Below are 22,563 nucleotides of genomic sequence, written 5' to 3' on the forward strand. Positions count from 1 at the left end.
GACAGGATTTAAGTAACAAAGGCTTCAATTACATTACTGTAAATCTTTTTATATTTCTTAAAGCATCTTTTCTCTTAAAAAGTTAAGATCCATAATCATGTGTAATGTAAAATGCCCATATCTCTGTCCATGAGGATTCCATTGAGAGATTTGGCTTATTTCCTAAAACCTCCCAAGTGGTAAATTTGGGGGAGATCATCTTTATCTGGCATCTTACTTCCTCTTAATTATAGTCATTCATTTTAGTCCCTATTTTTTTGTATTGTAACAAATATAAAATTTACCATTTAAGTAATTTTTCAGTGTACAATTCAGTGGCATTAAGTACATTCACATTGTCATACAGCCATGACCACCATCCCATCTCCAGAGCTGCTTCTTAAACATTAAACAAGCTCTGTCCTTCCCTCCCCTCGGCTCCAGCTCACCTCAGTTTCACTGTCTCTATGAGTTCGCCTCTTCATACAGTGGAATATAGTGGAATCATACAATATTTTTCCTTTTATGTCTAGCTTATTTCACGTGCTGTTTTCAAAATTTCATGCTGTACATATATCAAAATCTCATTACTTTGTAAGGCTGAACAATGTCAACTGAATAGTTGACATTGATATTGCCACCTTTTGGCTATTGTGAATAATGCTATGGACATTGACATACAGATGTCTGTTCAAATCCTTGTTTTCAGTTCTTTTGGGTGCATACCCAGGTGTGGAATAGCTGGGTCATATGGTAATTCTGTTTAACATTTTGAGGATTCGCCAAATTGTTTTCCAGAGTGTGAACCATTTTACAGTCCCAGCAATGTACGAGGGTTTCAGTTTCTCCATATCCTCACCAACATGTTATGTTGTGTTTTGTTTTTTTTTTAACAATAGCTATCTTAGTGGATGTGGTCTCTCATTCTGGTTTTGATTTGCATTTCCCTAATGTTTAGTGGTGTGACTGTGTACTCCTTAATAATACCCTTTGATGTGCGAGTTTTAAATTTTGATAAATCTAATTTATCTATTTTTTTCCATTATTACCTATGCTTTTGGCATATCCAAGAAATCATTGCAAAATTCAATGTCATGAAGCTTTTTCCCTAAGAGTTCTATAGTTTTTAACTGTTTAGTGTTTGATCAATTTTGAATTAAGTTTGCATATGATGGCAGATAAGGGTTCACCTTCACTCTTTTGTGGTGGTTATCAATTTTCCCAGCACTATTTGTTGAAAAGATCCCCTTTCCCCATCAAATGGTTGTGATGCCCTTGTGGAACATCATTTGATGATATATTTTGATATATATGAGTTTATTTCTGGGTTCTCTATTTATTGGCTATATGCCAGTACCACAGTTTTGATTACTGTAGCTTTTGTATTAAGTTCTGAAGTCACGAAGTATGGGACATCTGATTTTGTTCTTCCTCAAGATTGTTTTGGCTATTTAGGGTCCCTTGAGATTCCATATGAATTTTAAGATGAGTTTTTGTACTTTTGCAAAAAATACATGGATTTTGATAGGGATTGGGTTGACTATAGATGGCTCTGGCTAGTATTTATCATTTAATAACATTGTCTTCTAATCCATGAACATGAGATGTCCTTCCATTTATTTATGTCTAATTTCTTTCAATAATACTTTGTAGTTCTCAGTATATGAGTTTTTTGCCTCCTTGGTTAAATTTATTCCTGAATATTTTATTATTTTTGTTGCTGTGCTTGTCCTCAATATCCTTTTTAGATTTTTCATTATTCATGTACAGAGATGCAACTTGTGTGTGTCGATTTTGTGTCCTGAAACTTTGCTGAATTTCATTAGCTCTAAGTTTTTTGCTTTTGAATCTTTAGGATTTCCTACATATAAGATCATGTCATCTGTAATAGAAATAATTTTGCACTTCCTTTCCAGTTTGGATGTCTTTTCTTTCTTTTTCTTGTCTAATTGCTCTGACTGGGATATCCAGTACTATACTGAATAGAAGTAGTAAAAATTGGGTGTCTTTGTCTTATTTCTGATCATAGGGGAAATGCTTGGTCTTTCACCATTGAGTATGATGTTGGCTATGGGTTTTTCAGAAATACCTGTTATCATGTTGAGGTACTTTTCCTTCTATCCCTAGTTTGAGTGTCTTCATCATGAAAGGATGTTGAATTTTGTCAAATGCCTCTTCATTGAGATGATCCATGTAGGTTTTTGTTAATTCTGTTAATGTGGTATATAGTACATTGATTATTGTATATTGAACTAGCCTTATATTCCAAGAATAAATCCCTCTTGGTCATGGTCAATAAATCCTTTACTATGCTGTTGAATTCAGTTTGCTAATATTTGTTGAAGGTCTTTATATCTGTATTCATGAGGGATATTGGTCTGTAATTTTCTTGCAATGTCTTTGGTGGTATGCTGACCTCACTGACCAACTCAGGAACTCAGGAATTATTGGGGTTTTTTTTTGTTTGTTTGTTTTTTAAGAATTCAAGTTGGTGTTAACCCTCCCTCCTTTAAATGTTTAGAATTCACCAATGAAGCCATTTGGTACAGGTATTTTCTTTATTAGATAGTTTTTAATTAGTAATTCAGTCTCCTTACCAGTCATAATTCTATTTGGATTTTTCTATTTTTTTCATAATTCAGTTTAGTATGTGTTTCTAAGAATTTGCCTATTTTTCCTAGGTTATCCATATAGCTGTTCCTAGTATTCTTTTATAATCCACTTTATAATTTTAGTAATTTGAGTTTTTCTTAATCTAGCTAGATTTGTCAATTTTGCTGACTTTTCTCTATTGTTTTTCTGTCATCTGCATGCCAATCTTTCTTTCTATTAACTTTGGGTTTAGTTTGCTCTTTTTCTAGTTCCTTAAGGTGTGCAAATTAGATCTTTCTTCTTTTTTAATATATGTGTTTACAGCTGTAATTGTCCCTCTTAGCCCTACGTTCTTTGCATCCTGTTAGATTTTGTTGTGTTTTGTTTTCATTTGTCTCAGGGTGTTTGCTAACTTTCCTTTTTTTCTGTTTGTTCAGCACATTATTGAAAGTGGCATATTGAATTCTCCAACCAGGATTGTAGAATTGCTCATCTTGCCCTTCAATATTGTCAGTGTTGGCTCTATATATCTTGGGGGCTTTGCTGCTTGGTGCATACATGTTGACCTTTTTATTGGCATACTGTGCCCTTTGTTTCTTGCAACGGATATTGACATAAAGCCTATTTTGTCTGATATTACTATAGCTATTCCAGCTCTTACTATCTTCATGGGATATCTTTTTCCATATTTTCACTTTCAGACTGTGTTTAGATTTAAAGCAAGTCTCTTGTAGGCAGCAGCATAGTTTGATCATGTATTTTTTTTACCCATTCTACCAGTTTCTGCATTTTGTTTGGAAAGGTCAATCCCTTTATAAAGTAATTACCAATAAGGGAACACTTCTTTTGCCATTTTACTATTTTTTCCTGTATGTCTTAAAGTGTTTTTGTCCCTCATTTCCTTACTTCATTCTTTTTTGTGTTTAGTTGATTTCTTATGCTGATACATTTTAGTATTTTGATATGAGGTACTAGGAATGATACTAAATATGACTTCTAAGGCCTGATCCTAACCGAACCATACAGAGAAAGATCTAAAATAATAGGCTTCACTGAACAGCTCATCTTCCTGCTGTCCATGTCTTCCCTGCAGCTCTTGTCTTTAGTGATCATTTCAGTGACTCATTGTTAGGGGCACGACAATGGGCATAGTCTTCTGTGGAACCCAGCCCAAATATGGTCAGCCATTTGCATGCTTACCCTCCACCAACTCTGTGCCTGTCACAGAGCTTACCTGATTTTGTGTGCTTCATCCAGCAGCAGTTACATAATACATAAGATGGGACTTGTCTGCCCAGACCCCTTAGGAATGATCAAGTCTGTTCAGGTTTTAGTGACTCATTCTGCACATACTGGCTGTCCTTTCAGTAAAAAGGCAAACTGTCGCTTGGATCCTTGTGGCGCATCAGAGGTGATGCTCTAAGCATACTGAGGGCAGCATTTTAGTAATCAAAAAACGTACCTTAGTTCTCACAAATTGTTAGCTTTGACAGCCATCTTCTGTATTTCCCTTGCAGACTTGGGAATGGCAGTTCTTTCTCTAGTAACAGATCCCTAGGAAATAGGTTTGTAAACCCCTCCCTCTCTCTGTGCTTCTCCCAGGTGCATCATTTCTGGCATGGCCTCAGGAAGCATCGTTCTATTCTACAATGACTTTAACCGGTGGCATCATGAATACCAAACCCGCTACTGACAGTGACAGCTGCGCATCAGCCTTGCCTCCAGCCCGGGTGGGGGAAGTACTCCAGAGCATCTTTCTCTTAGAAACAGCTGTCACATTTGAATGTAACTTAAATTTGCTCTGCTCTAAGAAGCAAAATATTTTTTAAAGTTAATTGCTATTTTTGTAGACTTTGCTTGACTTTTTTGGGGGACTAGCAAAGCAGAAAACTGGCTGCTAGGTTCTGTAGTTTTAAAAAATCTATATTTTTAGTCATAATGAGACGTCTATTTTCACCAGTTATGGAACATGCCATGAAGCAAGTAAGCCCACTTACTCTAGCTGTATTATGATAAAAAAAACTTCCCATTTATCTGTAATCTTGAGAAATATATGGTTTCAATGGTAGGGCAGGGTTACAATGCTGGGTTAGGGGAATTTAATGCTGTACTTTGAGTCCTGTATTTTTCCAGACAATTGTCTTTCTTCCGCACTGAAATTCTGAGATTTAGATAGTAATGTTTAAATTATGGTAAATGTAATTTAAAACATCTTAATGAATTATTTCTTTCAATATTATTCAAGCATGTCTTAGACCTAGAAAATTATGGTTTGGGGGAGGTTATTTTATTGTATGGTTAACATAAAAGCTCTAATGTTATATAGCAAGCGTGAAATACAATGTTTCCCAATACATGATCTATGTTCCCAGCACACCAAAATGAAATGATGGAAAGCTCTGGGCTCATAATTTATGTTTTCTTTCAAAGTAAATGCAAGTACCAAAGCTCAGCCCTAAGGTCTGACTGTGTGCCTGGACTGAGGCAGAGTCTTCACTGGGGTCTCCCGCCCACCCCCAGACCGTCAGCTGGGAACAGAGGCTACCAGGTGTTAAATTAAGCAACACCAGTTTTACCTTCTATTTGTTATTAAACTATCTTTACCTTCCTTTTGATGAGTGATTTATACTAAGAAACAATGTTATTTTGGTGTATAATTCTACTTTTCTAGTAGATTGCTGTGTGGAATTCTGTGAAAAATATTTGAGAAGAGGTCTGTATTGCATAAATAAATTCTTTGTAAGTTGTGAACTTTGAGTTGAAACTGACATTCCATTTCTATTTCTCTTGCAACTCACTTAAAAAGGAACAACTCAGTTTGACAGAAGAATAAATGGCATTTGTAACCAAACTGTTGGAAATACTTTTTCAGTCCTAATTTTAAAACTCTGGTTCAGATTCTGAACAACAGCCATTAAGAAAGAGATTCCCTTAAAATAAAAACAAGGAACATGAGCCTTTTCTGGCCAGATAGCTCCCTCTTAGGAGACTTGTGCAAATGAGAACACTAGCTCTGTAGCTAACAAATGACCACGCAAGAAACTTCATGTGCTGTTTCATGTAAGATCCACCATTGTTTTGTAAACCATTAATAAAGAAAACAAAAGATGGTAAAATGTGGGAGGGAGGGGGAAAAAGTACATTTTGGAATCAAATATCCAAGTTATTTATGGTCAATTAACTAAATATCCTCACTGGTATTAACCTGTGATATACTTTAAAAACCTTACCAAAAATGGTAGAAGAAAATTAGGAATATCTAAATTATATGCCAGGCATATCATACCTCAACTAACCTATTTTAACAAGCCTAAAGCAAAGTTAATAAAGCAGCTTCCTCTGGAGCCGAGAAGCAAATCAGGGCCTCTACTGCCTTTATTATTTTTAACTGTAAAACTGTGGAAAAGTGACTGGAACATAATACTTATGTATTAGTACTTACTTGGATCATAAAACAAACACAGCTGGCCCCAGGGCAAGGGCTTCACAATGACACAGAGTCTCTGTAGTGCGGTAGTACGTTTTACTCAACATTCACAAATTTTACCCAATTTTAACTCCCTTTTTTTTAAAAAAAAATTATTTCAAATAAATGTAAACCAGTTAGGAGAAAAAAGTCAGAGCTGAGGTGGTTTGGCATGAAACTGGGTGACCTGCCACAGGTGAGAAACACGGCAGCGCATCCGGTGAGCAGACGAGGCGGAAAGCCCGGTGTGACCGGTTTACATGGTCGTCACCACTGGTTTTAAAGCACATTAGCTCCAGAAATTAACATTTTCCTCCCTGATAGTACTGATTCTTACTGAAATACCAATTGAGTCCTTGAGGGTCTGTAGTTTTGAAATCCTACTAGATCCTGGGAGAAAGCCAGAGGGCTCGGGGAACAGAGAACATGAAAACCTGACAAACGCACTCAAACGGGCTGGCAGACAGTTCACTGTCAGGTGAGAATCTCACTCCCACAGTACACAAAACATCCTTACATAAATGTTCTAGTAAGGTTAATTCAATAAAAAGGAATGATTTTTCCCCTTGAAATAACATCACACAGGACAAAAAGATTCTAAGTACCCTGCGTGGGGACCACAGGGAACCGCGTGTGGGACACTGTCAGTAGCTTACGACCCAGGGCTGCCCTTCTCCATTCCACTCCAAGAGCTGATCTGAGCCGGAGGGCCAGGGGCCCAAGCACACACCTTGTGCTGTTGTCCACCCACCTCGGTCAGAGGGCCAGGGAGATGGCAGGGGTCACATGAGTCAAGGTTACAGGAAATGCAAGGAATCCCAGATGCAGACTGCACACCCACTTTCCACCCTTTGTGGCAAATATAAATGAACTAAAATAGCAAACATCAGATCTACCAAGACTGGAATTTTCAGGGAGAGATTTTTCACTAGGTGCCTTTGATATGTTTTTACTGGATATGATTTCCCGAGTTCCTGGCCATACAAATCATGGCCCAGTTTGGTCCTTCTTACGGCGTCAGTCCTGCCCTGCTCACCATCCCCTCTGAGGAACAGTACACCGATGGTACGCGTCCTGCATCCAGAAGCAGAACTGCCTTCAGTTAAACAGTTGGAAGGACCCACCACTGGGCTTGGTGGAGAAGCGTTGCCAGTTCCTGGTCCTAGATCCTGGCGGAGGAGCCAGCCTCAGAGCCTCGTCATCACATGACTCCTAATAACAGGCCCAAGCATGTTCACAAACAGCAAGGAGGGCATCACTTAAATCTGAAAACCTGCCCAAATCAGCCAATAACACCAGTGCCTCTGCTTGGCTGTTTCTGCCCCACCACAGGGAAGGAAGGGGGCTCCAACATCAACTGAGTGAGCAACCAGCCTAGCTACTTCCCATTTTTGTAGCATGGAGTGCAATAATTTAATACCATGCCCATCACAGGTTATCACTGCACTGCAGGGGAAGCAAGAAAGTGGAAGCGGGGAAGTTTCCAGACCTCCTAACTGCAGAAAAGACCACAAAATAGTAAATCAGTGAAGTAATAAAAAAAATGTTTTTAAAATTCTGTCTCTTCTGTTTCCTCTAAGATGAGTGGGAGACACATCTTTGGGATTCTTCTTTTAAATAGATGTGAAAAGTTGAGCCCAGGATGCGTTTCTCAGGTGCCCCAAAGTCCTAAGCTCACTAACTAGAAACCCAAGGCCACGGCTCAACACTGACACATGAACCCCAGCCCTCCCGCTGTGACCCAGAAATGCAGAGTGCTCCGACCAGGGCACCTCACATTTTTCTAATGAAGTGGACGGCGTTTGGCCTTGGGGCAAGCTCCCGTCCTGAGGCAGCTCCCGGGCTCGGCGAGGCGGCAGTCCACAAATGCTCGCATGAATTCCAAGATCTCAGCAGGCATATGCAGGAAACATGAAGGGAATTATTTTTCTGTCTCAAGTTCAGGAATATTTTTCCTTGCCAAAACCAAAATTGTGGTGTTGCTGGGCAGGCTTATTTCCTCAAAACTGACAGGAAGCTGCTGGCTGCTCTGGAGAGTTAAGACTTGGACAACATGAAAGACATTCCCCAGACCCGACCCGAGCCTCAGCACACAGGTGCCCAAACATTGCCACCCGCCCAGCTTGGCCCAAGCGGGAGGGAACCGCCCCAGCCACACTGCCCTGAATGAAAGGGGCTCATGTCTGGAAGAGGCATGGCAGGGGCAAGTGACTGTCTCTGTGCCAATTATGCCCTTTCCTTCCCTCGCAATACCACCCCACAGCTAACTGCCAGAGCTCTTGGCTGCAGGTCCTATCAGATCAAACCCCTTAAAGTCCAAGACCTGGCCAAGATGGAGCAAGCTGCACACATCAGCTGCCCTCCGGAGAAACTACTCTCTTCCCTCCCCTAATAAAACTCACATGCCCCTGCTTCTGGTAACCTCTTAGCCTCCTCGGTGTTTGATCATTTTGCCAGATATCACCCCTACCCAATCCCCCCCTGCCTAAGGACATGATGTCCCCTGCAAAGCATCTCTGACCACCTGGGGGGCAGCCCTGGGAGCCCGGAGAAGCAGGTCCCCGCTCCAGCCACTTGGTGCGCTCTTGACACTTCTCAGTTTACCCACTTATCAGATGGGGATATTAACATTCAGTTCTCAGGGCTGTGGTGTGGCTCAATGGAGACAGGATGAAAAACTTCCATCAGCTGGTTCTTATTATTCAGTATCTAGGCATTTCCAAGAACTCAGTAATCACTCCTTTAGAAAGCAGTAATTCTGTCACAGGACTGCTCTGTGATCAGTCTTACTCCAACTGAGCATTCACATCTGACCCTTTGTGCCTACATACTGACTTTGGGCCGCCATCCAGAGCAAGTCAGGTAAGTCTGCACTGCCTGCCACAGAACAGCTGTCCACGCGGCCACAGACCTCCAGCAGATGTGCCCTGCTCTCCCCTAACACCTGAGCGTTTTTTCCACCAGTCCTTGGCTGCCAGGCCTCATGCTCCCTTCTCCACTGTTTGCCCTCTGCTTTATCTGCACCCCACACCTCAAGGCCCCAAAACAGAACTCCATACTGCAGGGCTCGGCTAGTACTGCCCACAGCCTGCACATACTTGTCACGACACAGTTTAAGATGATGCTGACACCAAAGCAGCTTAGCAGGCACCTAATGAGATGGGGATCTCTGTCTCTGGAACTCTGGAATTCCACTGGAATTCTCCACTCTTTCTCACGAAGCAGTGACGTCAAGGCCTTGGGCAGCTGCAGAGTCACAGGACTTCACACTTCACACCCAGGTCTGTATCAGCATTCTAACCTGCTGAGATACTTTTAAATCAGTCCACCCCATTTACAATGGATAAGCATTCTTAATACATCATCATTCACATCATATCCCACAACAAACCAAAACACACACAGAGTAAGAAACACTGAGAACAGTGGCCCTTCTTCAGGGCTCACACAGTCCAGCACGGCAAGCGTAGCCACACAGGGCTACTAAATGTTTGCACGGCCCCTCGCCCAAAGTGCGATGTGCTGTAAAGGTCAATACATTCCCAATTTCAAAGACAGCATGTAAAATATCCCAATGAATTTTTTTATACTGATTACATGTTAAAATGATACTTTGGATATGTTTAGATATATTGGGTTAAATAAAACATACTATTAAAATTAACTTCTCCTATTCCTTTTCTTTTTTAGTGTGGGACCAGACAATGTTAATTTATGTGGCTTACATTATGTTTCTACAGGTCAGCAAACCTAGAACTCTCTCTCTAAGACAACACCATTCGTCCACACTCTTTCCAGGTAGTTAATCTGTGCTGAACTGTCCTCACTTATCTCCTAATCCACATTTCACAATTTGATCCATTAAAACATTCTAGGGAAGTTTTGTCAAATGCTCTCGCTCCAAATAGTCCATATATTTCATGCCACAGCAACCTTTTTGAAGATAGCTACACACCCTGACTCTTGGACCAACTTCTGCACCCAGCAGACACCCTATGATGAACACTTTGGCAGGTCAGCACCTCCCTTTTTCTATCCCATTCAGAGGTCAGTTTCTTTTGGCACTGATCCCCTGCCTGTACATTACAGCTTTTTTGAAACCGCCTTCCTCCTAAAGCCTGTACCTGGGCCCAGGAAGCCCATGTGCATTTTGTAACCAGCCTCTGGATTGGATCCTGGGTCAGCACCAGCCCAAAGAGAAACCACTGCGTAGCTGGGACCAGTCAGATGGTCTCACTCCTTCAGCAATTTGAACTAAGAGATCCAGAGCTGAAGCAGATGGTTCCGGGCCTGTAGTTGTACAGCCTTGAGGCACTGGAGACAGAAACAGTTACGGCTGAGCCAGAGCCATGGGCAAGCATGTACTGCAGTCTCTGAGAGATTCCACATAGAGCCTGGCCTTGCCGTTGGTTAAGACCCCTCTGTTACACACTGACACACCCTACGATTTTTGAGCCTTGGCGGCATGAGCTTCTGCACCTGTAATCAAATGAACTGTGACGAGAACACAGGTCCCTGTGTTCTTCCCCAGCACTGTTCCCTCTTCTCTTCCCCCTTCGACCCCGTGACGTCACATAGACTGACACTGGCACCTGCCGGAACCTGGGCTGCGGGGGTTGCGCGTTAACCATGCTTCCTTTCGCAAAACACCAGGACAGAAACCTCTGCCCGCCCCGGATTACTTTCGCTCAAGGAGGAGTTTATTGCAGGTTGGGTACACGTGTAGAAGGCAAAAGTCTAACAGTGAGAGTGAACTGCAGGGCCCACCAGGTTAGAAGACGAGCAGGTGAAACAAATACACTGATTATGTACAATTCTTAAAAAGAGCAGGGTGGTGGGAAAAAGGAAAAACTGCCAGCAGCCTTCCAGAAGGTTAGGAACAGAGGGGGTCTGGGGCACCTTCCTGTCCCGGTCCTGGCGGTGACCCCAGGGGTCCGGTCGCCCTGCTCTGTGGGTGGGCTTGCCGAGAAGGGCCCCCTGCTGCCAGGCGGCACAGCACGCACCGGGCCTTCGTTCAGAAGCCCAAGGGACCGCTTGATTAGCAATTCCTAACAAGTACGTGGGAAGAGCTGGGGGGGAAACACTGTATCTAAGGAAGAAAGGGACCTTGCCCTGTGGTCTGTGCACAAATAAATACCCAGTGTTGTCCTACGCGAGCCGCGACCCCAGCTGTATGGGGGCTGCTTCCTCGGGCCCCGAAAGCACTCGGCGGAGTCCGGAGTAGCGCCTGCGGCCAGGCCGTCCACTCAGCTCGCTTCCTCCGGCGCAGGGCAGCCCCGGGCCCGGTCAGCAGGTTGGCGCCACGCCCCGTCTCGCAGGACACCCAAAGGGGCAGGGGCGGCGCTGAGTTCTCCGTAAGAAAAGGTGGAGCACTCCAGGTCTCCTTGAAGAAAGGACAGGTCTCGGTTCATCCAAAGCATTTCTATAAAAATTCATTAAATGCTGGATAAAAGTTGCCCGTTCTCCTGATAACACTGTAAAATGTCCATTGAGTTGAAAATACAAATAATTTAAAACGAGCCACCCTGAGCGTCCGCCCCCGACACCGACAGGCCGCCCCAGGTCCAGGGGCGGCGCCCGGGCGGGACGCGAGGCCCAGCCTCCGGAGGGCGGCCGCGGGGGCTCTTCGGCGAGGGGCGCAGCGGCCCGGCCCGGCCGCAGCTCAGTCACGGTGGCGGCGCCAGGGCCCGGCCCGCTCGCGGCCCTCGGCGCACTCCGGGGGGGCGGGGGCGGGGGCCGGGGGAGGCGGCGGGGAGGCGGGCTCCGTCCCCGGCCAGCCGCCGTCCGGGCCGTGCTTGCCGCAGAAGATCTGCCCCTCCTTATCTAGAGCCGTGTTCTGGGGAGAAAGCGGGGAGACGGCAGGTTAGCCAGGCTGGGCTGCGTCCCGGCGGGCACCACCAGGGTGACAACGGGGCATGCAGGGACTCGGAACAGAGGAGGAGGAATAACATCCGAAGGGAAAAGCAATGGCTTCAGGTACCCGCCCCGGGGGGTGCCGCCCTCGGCCTCTGCTCCTGCGCTCGCAGGGCACCTGCTGTCCTGGACGGCAGCCAGAGGCCACCCTTTTGTGACTCTGAGCTGCACCCAAGTTCTGTGTACCTCTTCCCATGCCCAGATCTTGAGCCCAAATGAATCCTGGGACAATAGCCAAATCCTACAAGAACGCTAGGGCTTTAACATAACTTTTCTAAAGCAAGTTCTCCATCAAAGATACATGTCATATACATAAGTAACACTGTATAACCTAAGTGGCTATAGAACCTATAAAAGCCTGATGGTGCAGTATTACCCATTTTTAGATCCTCCATGATCTCGGGACCTGCTCTTCTCTCTTTGGGAAGTTTTATCTTGTCACACCCCCAAGGTTTTAATCTGTTCTACCCCTCAGGGTACAGAAACAGCCACAAACGTGAGGACACATTGCCTTGCGCGAGGACACATCGCCTTGCCTTCTGATCCCAGATCGGGAGGTGTGACCTCATTTTTCTCCTCCTTTGACCATTTGAATACTTCTTGCTGTCCAGTAGCCAGCTGCCACCCCACTTTTCCTATACGGGGGAGAACTTTCAGTTCTCAGGGACCTTTTAAGCTAAAAGGCACAAGGACCAGGAAGTATTTTGTAATCTGGGGGTGGGGAATGCACTAAGGTTATTTCAGTACTGACTTAAAAAGACATTCTGGAGAAAATATGAATGAACACCTGGGCTTCTAAGTGGACCTGTGTGGCTGCCTTCTGGACACTTGGTGTCAGAAGTAAAATAGGTGTCCTCTCCAGGTCCTTCCAAGCTCAAGCTGAACATTCAGTAACTTCCAAGGACAATTTCAATAGCCTGGAGAAGACATAACTATGGAAAAGCCAAATCAAAACTTAGTATTGCTCTTTCAAAAGCTTCCAAGCTCCTACCAGGAGAGGAGGCCAAGCCACCCCTCAGTGCAAACACTGAAAACAAAGAGAGGCAGCATTCACCACAACTTTCTACCACAAAATTCCTCCTGGGTGGAAGAAAACAGTTGCCCTGTTATTTCTCCTTCTCTCTTCCCATCAAGAGACCATGTATGTGTGCAGCAGGACAAAGCGGTGCGGGGCCGTTAGTACATACCATTGCCTTGGACCTAGCCAGAGGGAAGCAATGCAGGCGGCAAGAGAGGCAGGAAAACGGGGGAGAGAAGCAGGGACAGAAACTAGACTTACTTTAAACAGAAGCAACAGGATCGAAACAGTTTTATCTATTTAAGCCCAAACCATTCCCCAATTTCCCCCTGAAGGAAGTGTTATTCCCCTGAGCCGGAAAAGCACTCTATTTAAATTCATCCTTTCTCAGGTCAGGACAAGATGCAGCGTGAACGAGGTTTCTTATACTTCCCTTCGCTGCCACAAGATGGCCTCTTCCGGTCCCTGACGCTGGATGAGCCCCATGGGATAAATCCCAAGCCGCCTGGCAAGCGCACCGTCCTCACTTATGTATGCTACCGGCAAGTCAAAGAAAATGCAGGTGCTATGCAAAACCTAACGCCTGTCTTACCCAGCACAGTCTCTTCTTTTCTCCCAAATCTAGCTGACTTTACATTGTTTTTGATAAAAATGCATCTTTGAAAATGCAGTTGGAGAAATAGAACAAAAACCATTACAAAGGTACATATCCTATGCTGTCATTCATACACAAGATGTTTTTTCACCTAAGAGGAAAAACAGCATTCAGCAGGAGAACTGTTGGAGGCCCTTCTGTGTGCTCGCCAGGACCGATCTGAGAGGGGCAGTGTGGCAAGGTGGGACACTTTAAGATAATGTTTTCTGAGGGTGTGCTTTGCGGGCCAAAAAGGATGTCAGGAGGTACAGAAGACCTGCACTGATAGGAAGCCAGGTGCTGGACGCTGGTGTCGGAAGTCTGAGACAAGCATGCAGATGTAAGAGGGGCTGAGAATTATTAGAAGTTGCTCTGGTTAAACACAGCATGTTGAATACCCGAATTCTGCTTCAGGATTCCCCATAGGCTCAGCTGGGTAAAGAGGGAAACTGAAGTGTCTCTCAAACTGTCAAATCAAACTGTCAAATAAAATGCAGACAATAGCATCAACTTTACTTTCTTTCACCATTATTTACATTCCTGTCCTATAATTTTCTCATCGGAGCCTCAGGGACCAACTCTGGGGGGCTAACACTAGGGGTAACAGTGGGTACTAAGGCTCTGTCTGTAAGGTATGCAACAGCTGTCTGATGATTCAACCCCAGAACGTTTAAACACTATTCCCACTACTATTTGTATCTGAAAAACAAACCATCTTAGCCTCACCTAGTCCAGTTATGAGAATATGTGAATACCAGGGAAAGTCATTTCTGGTTAATTATTTGTAATATAAAGAAAACCTTTAAAACTGTTCCCAAGAGCAGGACACAGAGACACACAGGAATGGTGAGGACGATGAGGATGACAACACGGAAGCACTGCAAGCTGTCCCTACACAACCCCACCCGGGGCAGGTCCTCAGGCTGGTGACAATGAGCACAACAGCCCCACGGGGACCTTCTCGACAACTACTTTTGGGAACAAGCCAGAATTCACAGGCCAGCTTTTTGGCCATTGAGAATTGGTACCTCCAGGGACAAGCTTTACTGATTTCTCCTGTAGGCACTGAATGGGATAATGTCACTCAGCAGTTCCTCAGAGCTAACAACCTGCAGAGCTGGGTAGGGAACATGTGGTTAGGCTAGACCCTGCCAACACACCCTAAATGACAACTGAACACACGCATAAACACACAACTTTTACAACTGCCGTTGGAATTACAAATATATAAAGGGTTTTGCATTCACACAAACATCCAGGTAAAGCTCAGGGGTTTGAAATTTGACTGCTGAATTCCTTCACCAGCAAATGGAAGCCATACTCTAAGGTTCTGTCTGAAGAGGGTGGAATGTCATGGTCTATAGCAGAGCCTGTGCTGGGCCATGAGGGAGAAGGGCCGGATCACTCCAGAACCTTGGTGAGCCATAGGCTCTGAGCCAGGACTCCTATCCGGGCCAAGCTGACGGGCGGCCAGGCAACGGCAAAGCTCTCGTAAGCCCTGGGCACAGCCCCGTAGACGTCACTCCTCTAGGAGACTGCTGATTTCACACAGGATTATTAAGTTTTGATCCTAACAAATCATTCTTCTTAAGGTTTTTCATGACATATCGAGTGTGCCAATGTTTAATGTTCTTATTTTTGTACATTTTGCCAGAAGCTGCCCTGCAGTGTAAACATGCAGCCCAGCTGCACTCCCCTCAGCCCATCTTGAGTGCTTGCTCTCATAAGTGAATCACTTGAAAACGTTCTGGTGCTATTGACTTAATCAAGATAGTTCTCTGCAAAGTGTTGAAGCTGTAGTTCTGTGACAACTCTGACTTTCCCAGACTTTTGGCAGCACAGAGCTAAAATGCCAGGAAAACTACAGCTCCAGAGGCCTTCCCAGCACTCTGGCACACAGTGTCCCAGGGTCCTGCAGCGCATCAGAAGACGCAGGCTGCAAGCTCAGGCTTTGTCTGGAAGGGAAGAAGGGCAGAGAGCATGCCTTCCAGCAGGGGAGTAAGGGCGTCGCCAGGACGTCCGCAGGGCTGCCAACACTGCAGCCTCCCCTGGGGGAGGGAGGCCCCCAGACTAGAGGTGCTGAGGTGGCGGGTGCTCAGCAAATCCACCACAGCACTCCAGGGACGGGGGGCATGCGGGGAGTGTCCCTCAGCTTCTCTCTGGACCCCCATCTTCTTAGCGAGGGTTCCTACACCACAATGTGCCATCATGTAAGAGACTGTTCTTCTAGTTGGGCAGGAAGTAAGTCAAGCCTTTCCAGAGGGTGAGGGGCTCGTCCTGCAGAGCAACGGAGCTGTGGACTGTCCCCAGCTGTCAGGCTCCCCGGGCGCTTGGGAAACCCTCTCCAGAAGAGAAAGCAGAGACGGGAACAGAAGCAGCTGCCCAGGAGGGTGCTGAGCCCAGGAGAAGAGGCCAGGGGCTCCCTGGCGCCTGGGCCCATCAGCCTGGCCTTGCTGGTACCTGCAGAGGCCCCGGCCCAAGGCCTGGGAGTCTGCCGGGTGCGGGCGCTTCCCATGCCAAGCTACTCTTGCAGTGGAAAGAGAAGCCTGGAGGGTCCCCACCTCCCTGAGAGGGAAGCTTGTGGCTATTTACTCCAAAAGATTCAGTGCTGGCTGCGTGAGGCCAGACACGCAGCTTTCCAGGACAGCCCCATCTCCTACTCACCATGATCACAGAGACCCCGGTGGTGGTGCTGTTCTGTTTGGGGAGCGCATTATTAAAGTGCTGTTTTAGTTTACCTGTTACTTCAGCTTGCATATTATTCTCCTGGGAGGCATCATCCTACAGAAAAGAAAATCAAATACAATGGTTTTTGATCTTCATATCGAAGTGGTCTTTTCTTTAAGTCGCATCCCCACTCTTCCTAAATGGGCCCATAGCCACAAGGTTAGGGGAACAATGGCCTTTTAAAAATGATTACGGGTATTCAGCAGTCCCATGCCCTCCGAAAGACCCCGTCCACTGGGCTCCTTAGGCCGGTCTAGGCCAGGCCAGGGAGAGAGCACAGGGTTCCGGAGGCTCACAGGGGGACATTCTTCAGGCATCTGAGACCCTTCCCCAGCACACAAATGCCACACAATTTAGTACAGATCCCTCCCATGGAAACATCAAAATTAATGAACAGTTGATATTTTAATCAAGAATTCAGTTAGTTGTCAGTCTTTATTGATCATAAAGAAATGTGGCATCTAAGGTACTTGGTCCAAGAGCCCAGTCCCATCACAGGGTCCAGAGAGGCTGAACCCGGATGTTGGGATGTGTGGACAGTGGAGGTGGTGGAGGCATACAGGGCCCTACCCCAGGCCAGCCCTAGTCCCGGGCTATGTACACCAACTGCAGTCCTGCAGCCCTGGGAGTGAGGGACAGGCAAACCCTCCCACCACTGCCATCTAGTGGGTGGTGCGCACCCTAAACCAGAGGCTCTGCCTCAACGCAGCGGGCCTGTGGCCAGCATCCCACTCCCTCTGCCTGGAAGGCCTGGCCTCAGCCTCAGGACCCACAGTAGCAGGTCTCCATGCAGACTCAGAGATCAGGGTCTGAAACATGCTCATCTCTGGGCAAATCCTGAAGACTCCTCCCAAACCCAAGAACCGCAGAAGGCGAAGCTCCTGAGAGAGCGAGTGCGCCACCCACGTCACTCCCAGGGCGGGAGCGAACCCTCGGGGTCCTGGCGCCTACTGCTTTTCCCAAAGAGCTGCCTTCGTGCTGCTGGCTCAGGACAGAAGACAGACATTTAATCTGCCGTAGTAGCTGGGTGTGGAGCTTTGTGTCCACAAAAGCCACAGTAAGAAAGTCTGCTGTCGGCCACAGACACACAGATGCTGCTCGGCCCTGGGAGAGTGGGTACTTACTGACACCCAGGGGTGAGTCAGGATTTGTCCTGCAGTATACCGGGCTTCAACGTTTACCTGAAGCATTTGGCTGATTAATTCCTGAGAAGAAAGAAGGAGACCATAAAGGAGATACAGGGGGCGATTCCAGCACAAACAAAAATCGGGGTTTGCGCCAAGTACCTCAAAGAACAGCGAGCACAGCTGCTCAGCCATCTGAACTTAAAAGCTATTACCACCTACACTCCTTGTGCCTACTGGGCAATTACACAGACACAGCTGCCTCCCATCAGCAGCAGTGAGAGAACAAGAGGTCTCTCCTGAGTCGACATTAAACCAAGATGTTCTCTCCTAAGAGTCCTGGTTCTCATCACCATGCCACAGTGTGAAACCACAGTACTGTTCCTTCTGGCAATCCAGTTCATCTCAGGAGGCCACTCCCCTATCCTGACGGGTGTTCAATACATATTTCTTGAATAAATGAAAGAGCAAATGTTTAGGGCTTAGAGGAGCACAGGAGGAGGGTTGGGGCAAACTGGGAACACAGCCAGTTCTGCTTCCAGAGTTTGGTTGTTTCAGGGACTACGCTACGGAATGGATGTAAAGAAGAACCATATGTTAAAGTCAAGACAGACCTGGAGCTCCATATGAAGAGCTGCAATGGCCTCACACAACAGGCGAGGACACCTCGACAGGATGCGACCCACAGAAAGAAGCCTAGATGGGTACCTTTGCCGAGTCAGTGATGTTATCCCAGTAGGGAGCTGGAAACTCCAGCTTTCCGGCCAATATCTGGTCGAAGAGATCTTCCTGGAGATTATTCTCGCTGAGTCAGTGACAAAGAAATGCAAGGAGAGTCAAAGTCACGATACAGGTTTTCAACAAATGCCATGGGAGAGCGGGGAGAAGGGGCTGGCCTCGCTGGCCCGGGCATTTCATGTCACAGCTATGGACCTCAACTACGTTTGTGATGACACATTTTCCCTTTTAGGCAATGTTCTAAAGAACATTTCCATTGGCCTGGGAATAGACAGACAGGAGACCGAACTCAAGGAATCTGTTTAGTGGGTAGAGTTTCAGTGGAGAAGACAGAGTAGTTCTAGAGAAGGATGGTGGTGATGTTTGCAGAGCGCTATGAATGCACTCAGGGCCACTGACTGGCACATTTAAAAAGGATTAAAGTGGTCATTTTATGTTATGTATATTTTGCTTTTTTTTTCTTAATTACACCTATTTCTTTTAATTTGTTATCATCTACCAGGCCTAGAAGAGAGAAAAAAAGAAAGGACAATAAAAAAAGCACTCAAGATAAAATGGAATCCACAAATAACGTAAATCCTCATTTCAGAAGAAACATTCTCGGCAGCGGCCCTCACCTCAGCTCTCATGGCAAAGAGAGAGGGAAACGCGGACCTGAGTCGGCCTCTCCCTTCCTACGTGCCCAGTAAGACAGCCGGAGATCAGTGGGACAGTCAACACATACGGAGTTCAGAGTCTGGATACAACAGTCACGGCATAAGTAGCTCCCCACTAGGACTTGACTTTCATTTAAGCTCAGAGAGAAAGAGCCCATCCGAGGACACCAACCAGAACCGCACAGGTGCCTGGCAAACCCACCTGCGGGCCCCGCTCCCCAGAGACTTGTGGGTTCGGGGCCACGGAGTCCCCCTCCCTTGCTGAGTGCATCAGTGGCGAGAGTGGGAGCAAAGCCTAGCTTTCTAGGCTGTTACCAAGCCCTAGTGGAAGTTCAGTCTGAGCCTGCAAGTGTGCAGCCCTTCTCTTGGGGTTCCCAGCAGGACCCCTGCAGCCCACTGCTCAGGGCGCTCACATGGGACCACCCAGCCCTCCGCATGGGAGCCTGCTCATGCCAGCAGGCCTCGCAGAGTGGCAAGGTTGCGTGGGGTGTGCACAGAAACAGATCACGGAGGGCAGTGTCTGGAGTCAAATCCCGGGGCTGTGTGGTGATGTCGCTGCCTCAGTCCTGTTCTGTAAGAAGAGCAGGCGTTTCTGAGCTCGGTGAACATCCGTAACACCTGACCAAGCCCAGCTGAACCGACATCTGCTGGTCCAGGAGGCCTGCATGAGGAAGCACGCTGGGCAGCAGACGTCAGGCCAGATGACTGGGCGGGCTAAGGGCTCTCCGCAGCTCTCCCGAGGAGCGCTGTTCTCGGGGTGTGCACAACTCTTTCTTTCTAGCTGTCTAAATGTTTTCTTTCCTTTTCACTGTTCTTTCCTAGCTCTCTGAACTCAGCTCGACTCTCCTTCAGAACGGGTGAAGGACACGCACAAGAACAACAGGGAGATCATACGGAAACTTTTAGACCAGAGGACCTCAGGAGGCAATGTCGAAGATACGAAAGTCTACCTGTTCCCACAACCTTACCATCCCTCTCTGTTACCTGACTCATCTCCTTTTTATTTTTATTTTTTTCTGGTATTTCAAATAGCATATATTTTGTTAATTATATATGGCTTTTATTTTGTTAACAAAGAGCTAAAAAGTTGGAAGTGTGTCTGCAGCGGCCATTTACATTCCTGGCAAAATAGCTCAAGTCAACAAACAAAACCCTTGGGTGGCTCAGCAATCAGAATGCCCCCCAAAGGATCTGTGCTGGGAACAGCAAGAGCCTGGAGAGTTTCGGGGATTCCCCTCATCAGAACGGAAAGCTAAAGATAATGTACTCTTCTAACTAGTCACATAATAAAGGCCACTCTGATTAAATCGAGGCTGGACTTATTAATACATTTATACAATACGATCTGGCTGTGATGCTTTGGGGCACTTTCAAATCCTACAACAACTTAGTCCCTGTATCTGGGTGCTGTAAGTCTAAACATGGCCACCAATAAAATCCTTGAAAACAACAAAAGACTTTGCACACAAACTCTCTTTAATTCCAAATTGTTACAGGTCAGACCCAGTAATCTGAAAATGTTGTAAGTGGTTTCACATGTGCTGTTCAAAGATTTCATTTATGGGGGCAGTGTGTGTGTGTTTAAGGGAAACATCAAAATTCTCAGTACAATCATGCAAATACTACTTTTTGTCAGTGGCTTAAAGAACAGGCTTATTACGTAATAACTAAACTTTTGGTTGCCTCTGAAAAATGAATATCCTTCTTAGTACCAATAAATCTAGTATTGAAAAGACTGGAAGAATTCATAATAAGCAAAGGCTACAGTCTGAAAGAAGAAAGAAAAAGAAATGCCAGAGTTAAAGAAGCTGAAACTGTGAATTCCAAGTGACAATTGTAATTTAAAAGCTTTAGGTTAAAATCATCTTTTATGTAAAACAAAACAAAAATTTGAAGTACCTGTTTGAAGGATTTCTGTTTTAGACACAAATTTATGTAGATAATCTATTTTATACCATAGTCTTTTATTATTATATAAGGTACAACTTCCATAATTTGCCTCATATATTTTTATATTATAGGAGGTTATAAAATCTTTCCAAAATATCTTTATATGCTATACAGATGCTTCTGGAACTAGCCTTTAACGTTACAGATTCTCTTTCATCAAATGATATGAAAGAGGGAAAGCATTTTCATAAATTTTAAAAGAAAGTTATCTGAACTTGTAGGACTAGATTCTGACCAACATATAAGGCAGCAGCTTTCAGAATATAGTTTTACTGCTCTTGATTTGCGAGACTGATCCCCATTTCCCACAAAGAAGCTGCTGTCCCCTGAGTAACTATCATGATACTGTTCAATCTGCTTCACTTTTTTTAAAAAGTAAAAAACCAAAGTCAAAGAAAAAACTCCCAGTCTGCACCGGCAAGTGGAAACACTAGAGGGCGCTGTGAGCGCACATTCCTCTGCAACTGATCCCCGATACCCTTTCCATCTGATCCCAACCTGGGTTAACCAGGAAGGGGAACTCTGCAGTCACTGGCCCCAGGATCACCTGTTATGAAAACACTCTGCACCTGACTAGTTCCCAAAACAGGTCATCACTGTGAGCAGCCTGGGCACAGTAGGATAAGAAAAGTGGCTGTAAATTATTTCCCTTCCTCTATCTATGCAAATTTGTTCATCTTGCCCCCATCCACTTGAGGCTTAGCTATTTGAGTTCAGTTGGTCAGTGGGACATCATTCGGCAAAGGTGAGGCAGCAGGGACTTAGGAAGTGCTTGGGGAGAGGAACCTTTCCTCTGGCTGCTTTTAGGAATCCTATGTCCACCATCATGAAACCCAGGCTAGCCCATTGGATGCAGAAAGGGACATGGCTAAGTCATACCTGTTGTCCCAGATGACGCTAAGCCAACCACCAGGCCTGTGAGTAAGGCCACACTGGACCTTCAAGCCCCCAGTTAGCCTGCCCAGATAGAAGACCTGCTCAACAGATCCCCAGGATTGACTGACAGCCCTAACTTGTGGGATAGTTTGTTATTCAAGAGCTTACTGATATGTGCAGTAAGCCTACATGTGTGTCATGCACCTAGACAATGCTCTTGATGGGAAAGCATGATGTTGACGGCCGGATGGAAACAGCTTTCACACCTACAGGAACTTGGCCCATGCCACAGGGACAAGGTCCCGCTCAAATGCTGTGTCTTTCATTAGACCTCTGTGATCTCCAGCCCTCCACCGAGCATGCCCCCATGCTTGCTTTATTCTTCATAATCAATATCTTATGACATGGGTCTTTGTACAATAAGGCTCTCAAAAGTTGAGATTATCATCTCTGTATCACCCTTGTGTTTACTGTAATGTCAGTAAAAAAAAAAAAAAGTTGTTCCACTCAATTGGAAATTGATCATTTACAAGATAAACCTTTGAATATTTTTGTATGTTTGAGAGCTTTCATAATAAAATTTGGGGGCAGGAATGTGTGTGAAATAAACCTGTATTTCACTTTCTGACCTAATGCTATGCTGTAAGTACCATGACCTCAGAAAATACACTTTGTTCACCATTTGATCTCCAGTACTTAAAACAGTGCCTGGTGCATAGTAGCTTCTCAACAAATAGTTGTACAATGGACAAAAGGAGGGATTACAATTAAGAGAGAGCTCAACAAAACTCAAAAGAAAATCAAACATGCATCATCATTACATGAACTTCAGCTTCAAAGTTGTTCATTTGCTCCAAAGAGGGAGATGGAACTGATCTAAAGAGGCATCA

The 22,563-nt window shown here is 45.5% G+C and overlaps 2 protein-coding genes across 9 annotated transcripts in view; one reads left to right on the forward strand and one right to left on the reverse strand.

The window, feature by feature from the left end:
* LRBA (LPS responsive beige-like anchor protein) overlaps positions 1–5,322 on the forward strand; it is a 740,236-nt gene extending 734,914 nt beyond the window's left edge. For both annotated transcript variants that reach the window (XM_037024623.2, XM_017650128.3), the window contains one exon: positions 4,174–5,322. In XM_037024623.2, the coding sequence (XP_036880518.2) occupies positions 4,174–4,264 (91 nt within the window). In that variant the 3' untranslated portion in view covers positions 4,265–5,322. The remainder of the gene's footprint in view (positions 1–4,173) is intronic.
* Positions 5,323–5,431: 109 nt separating this feature from the next.
* Positions 5,432–22,563, reverse strand: part of DCLK2 (doublecortin like kinase 2) — a 167,639-nt gene continuing 150,507 nt past the window's right edge. For 4 of the 7 annotated variants that reach the window (XM_037024630.2, XM_037024629.2, XM_037024628.2 and 1 more), the window contains 4 exons: positions 18,162–18,258; positions 17,454–17,534; positions 16,267–16,383; positions 5,432–11,873 (listed from right to left, as the gene is read on the reverse strand). In XM_037024630.2, coding sequence (XP_036880525.2) covers positions 11,700–11,873; positions 16,267–16,383; positions 17,454–17,534; positions 18,162–18,258 — 469 coding nt within the window. In that variant the 3' untranslated portion in view covers positions 5,432–11,699. Of the gene's footprint in view, positions 14,082–16,266; positions 16,384–17,453; positions 17,535–18,161; positions 18,259–22,563 lie in introns of all 7 variants that reach the window. The other 3 variants (XR_005062999.2, XM_037024632.2, XM_037024633.2) reach the window with 3 other exon arrangements.

Source organism: Manis javanica, chromosome 3, assembly GCF_040802235.1.
Source record: "Manis javanica isolate MJ-LG chromosome 3, MJ_LKY, whole genome shotgun sequence".
Taxonomy (NCBI): Eukaryota; Metazoa; Chordata; class Mammalia; order Pholidota; family Manidae; genus Manis; species Manis javanica.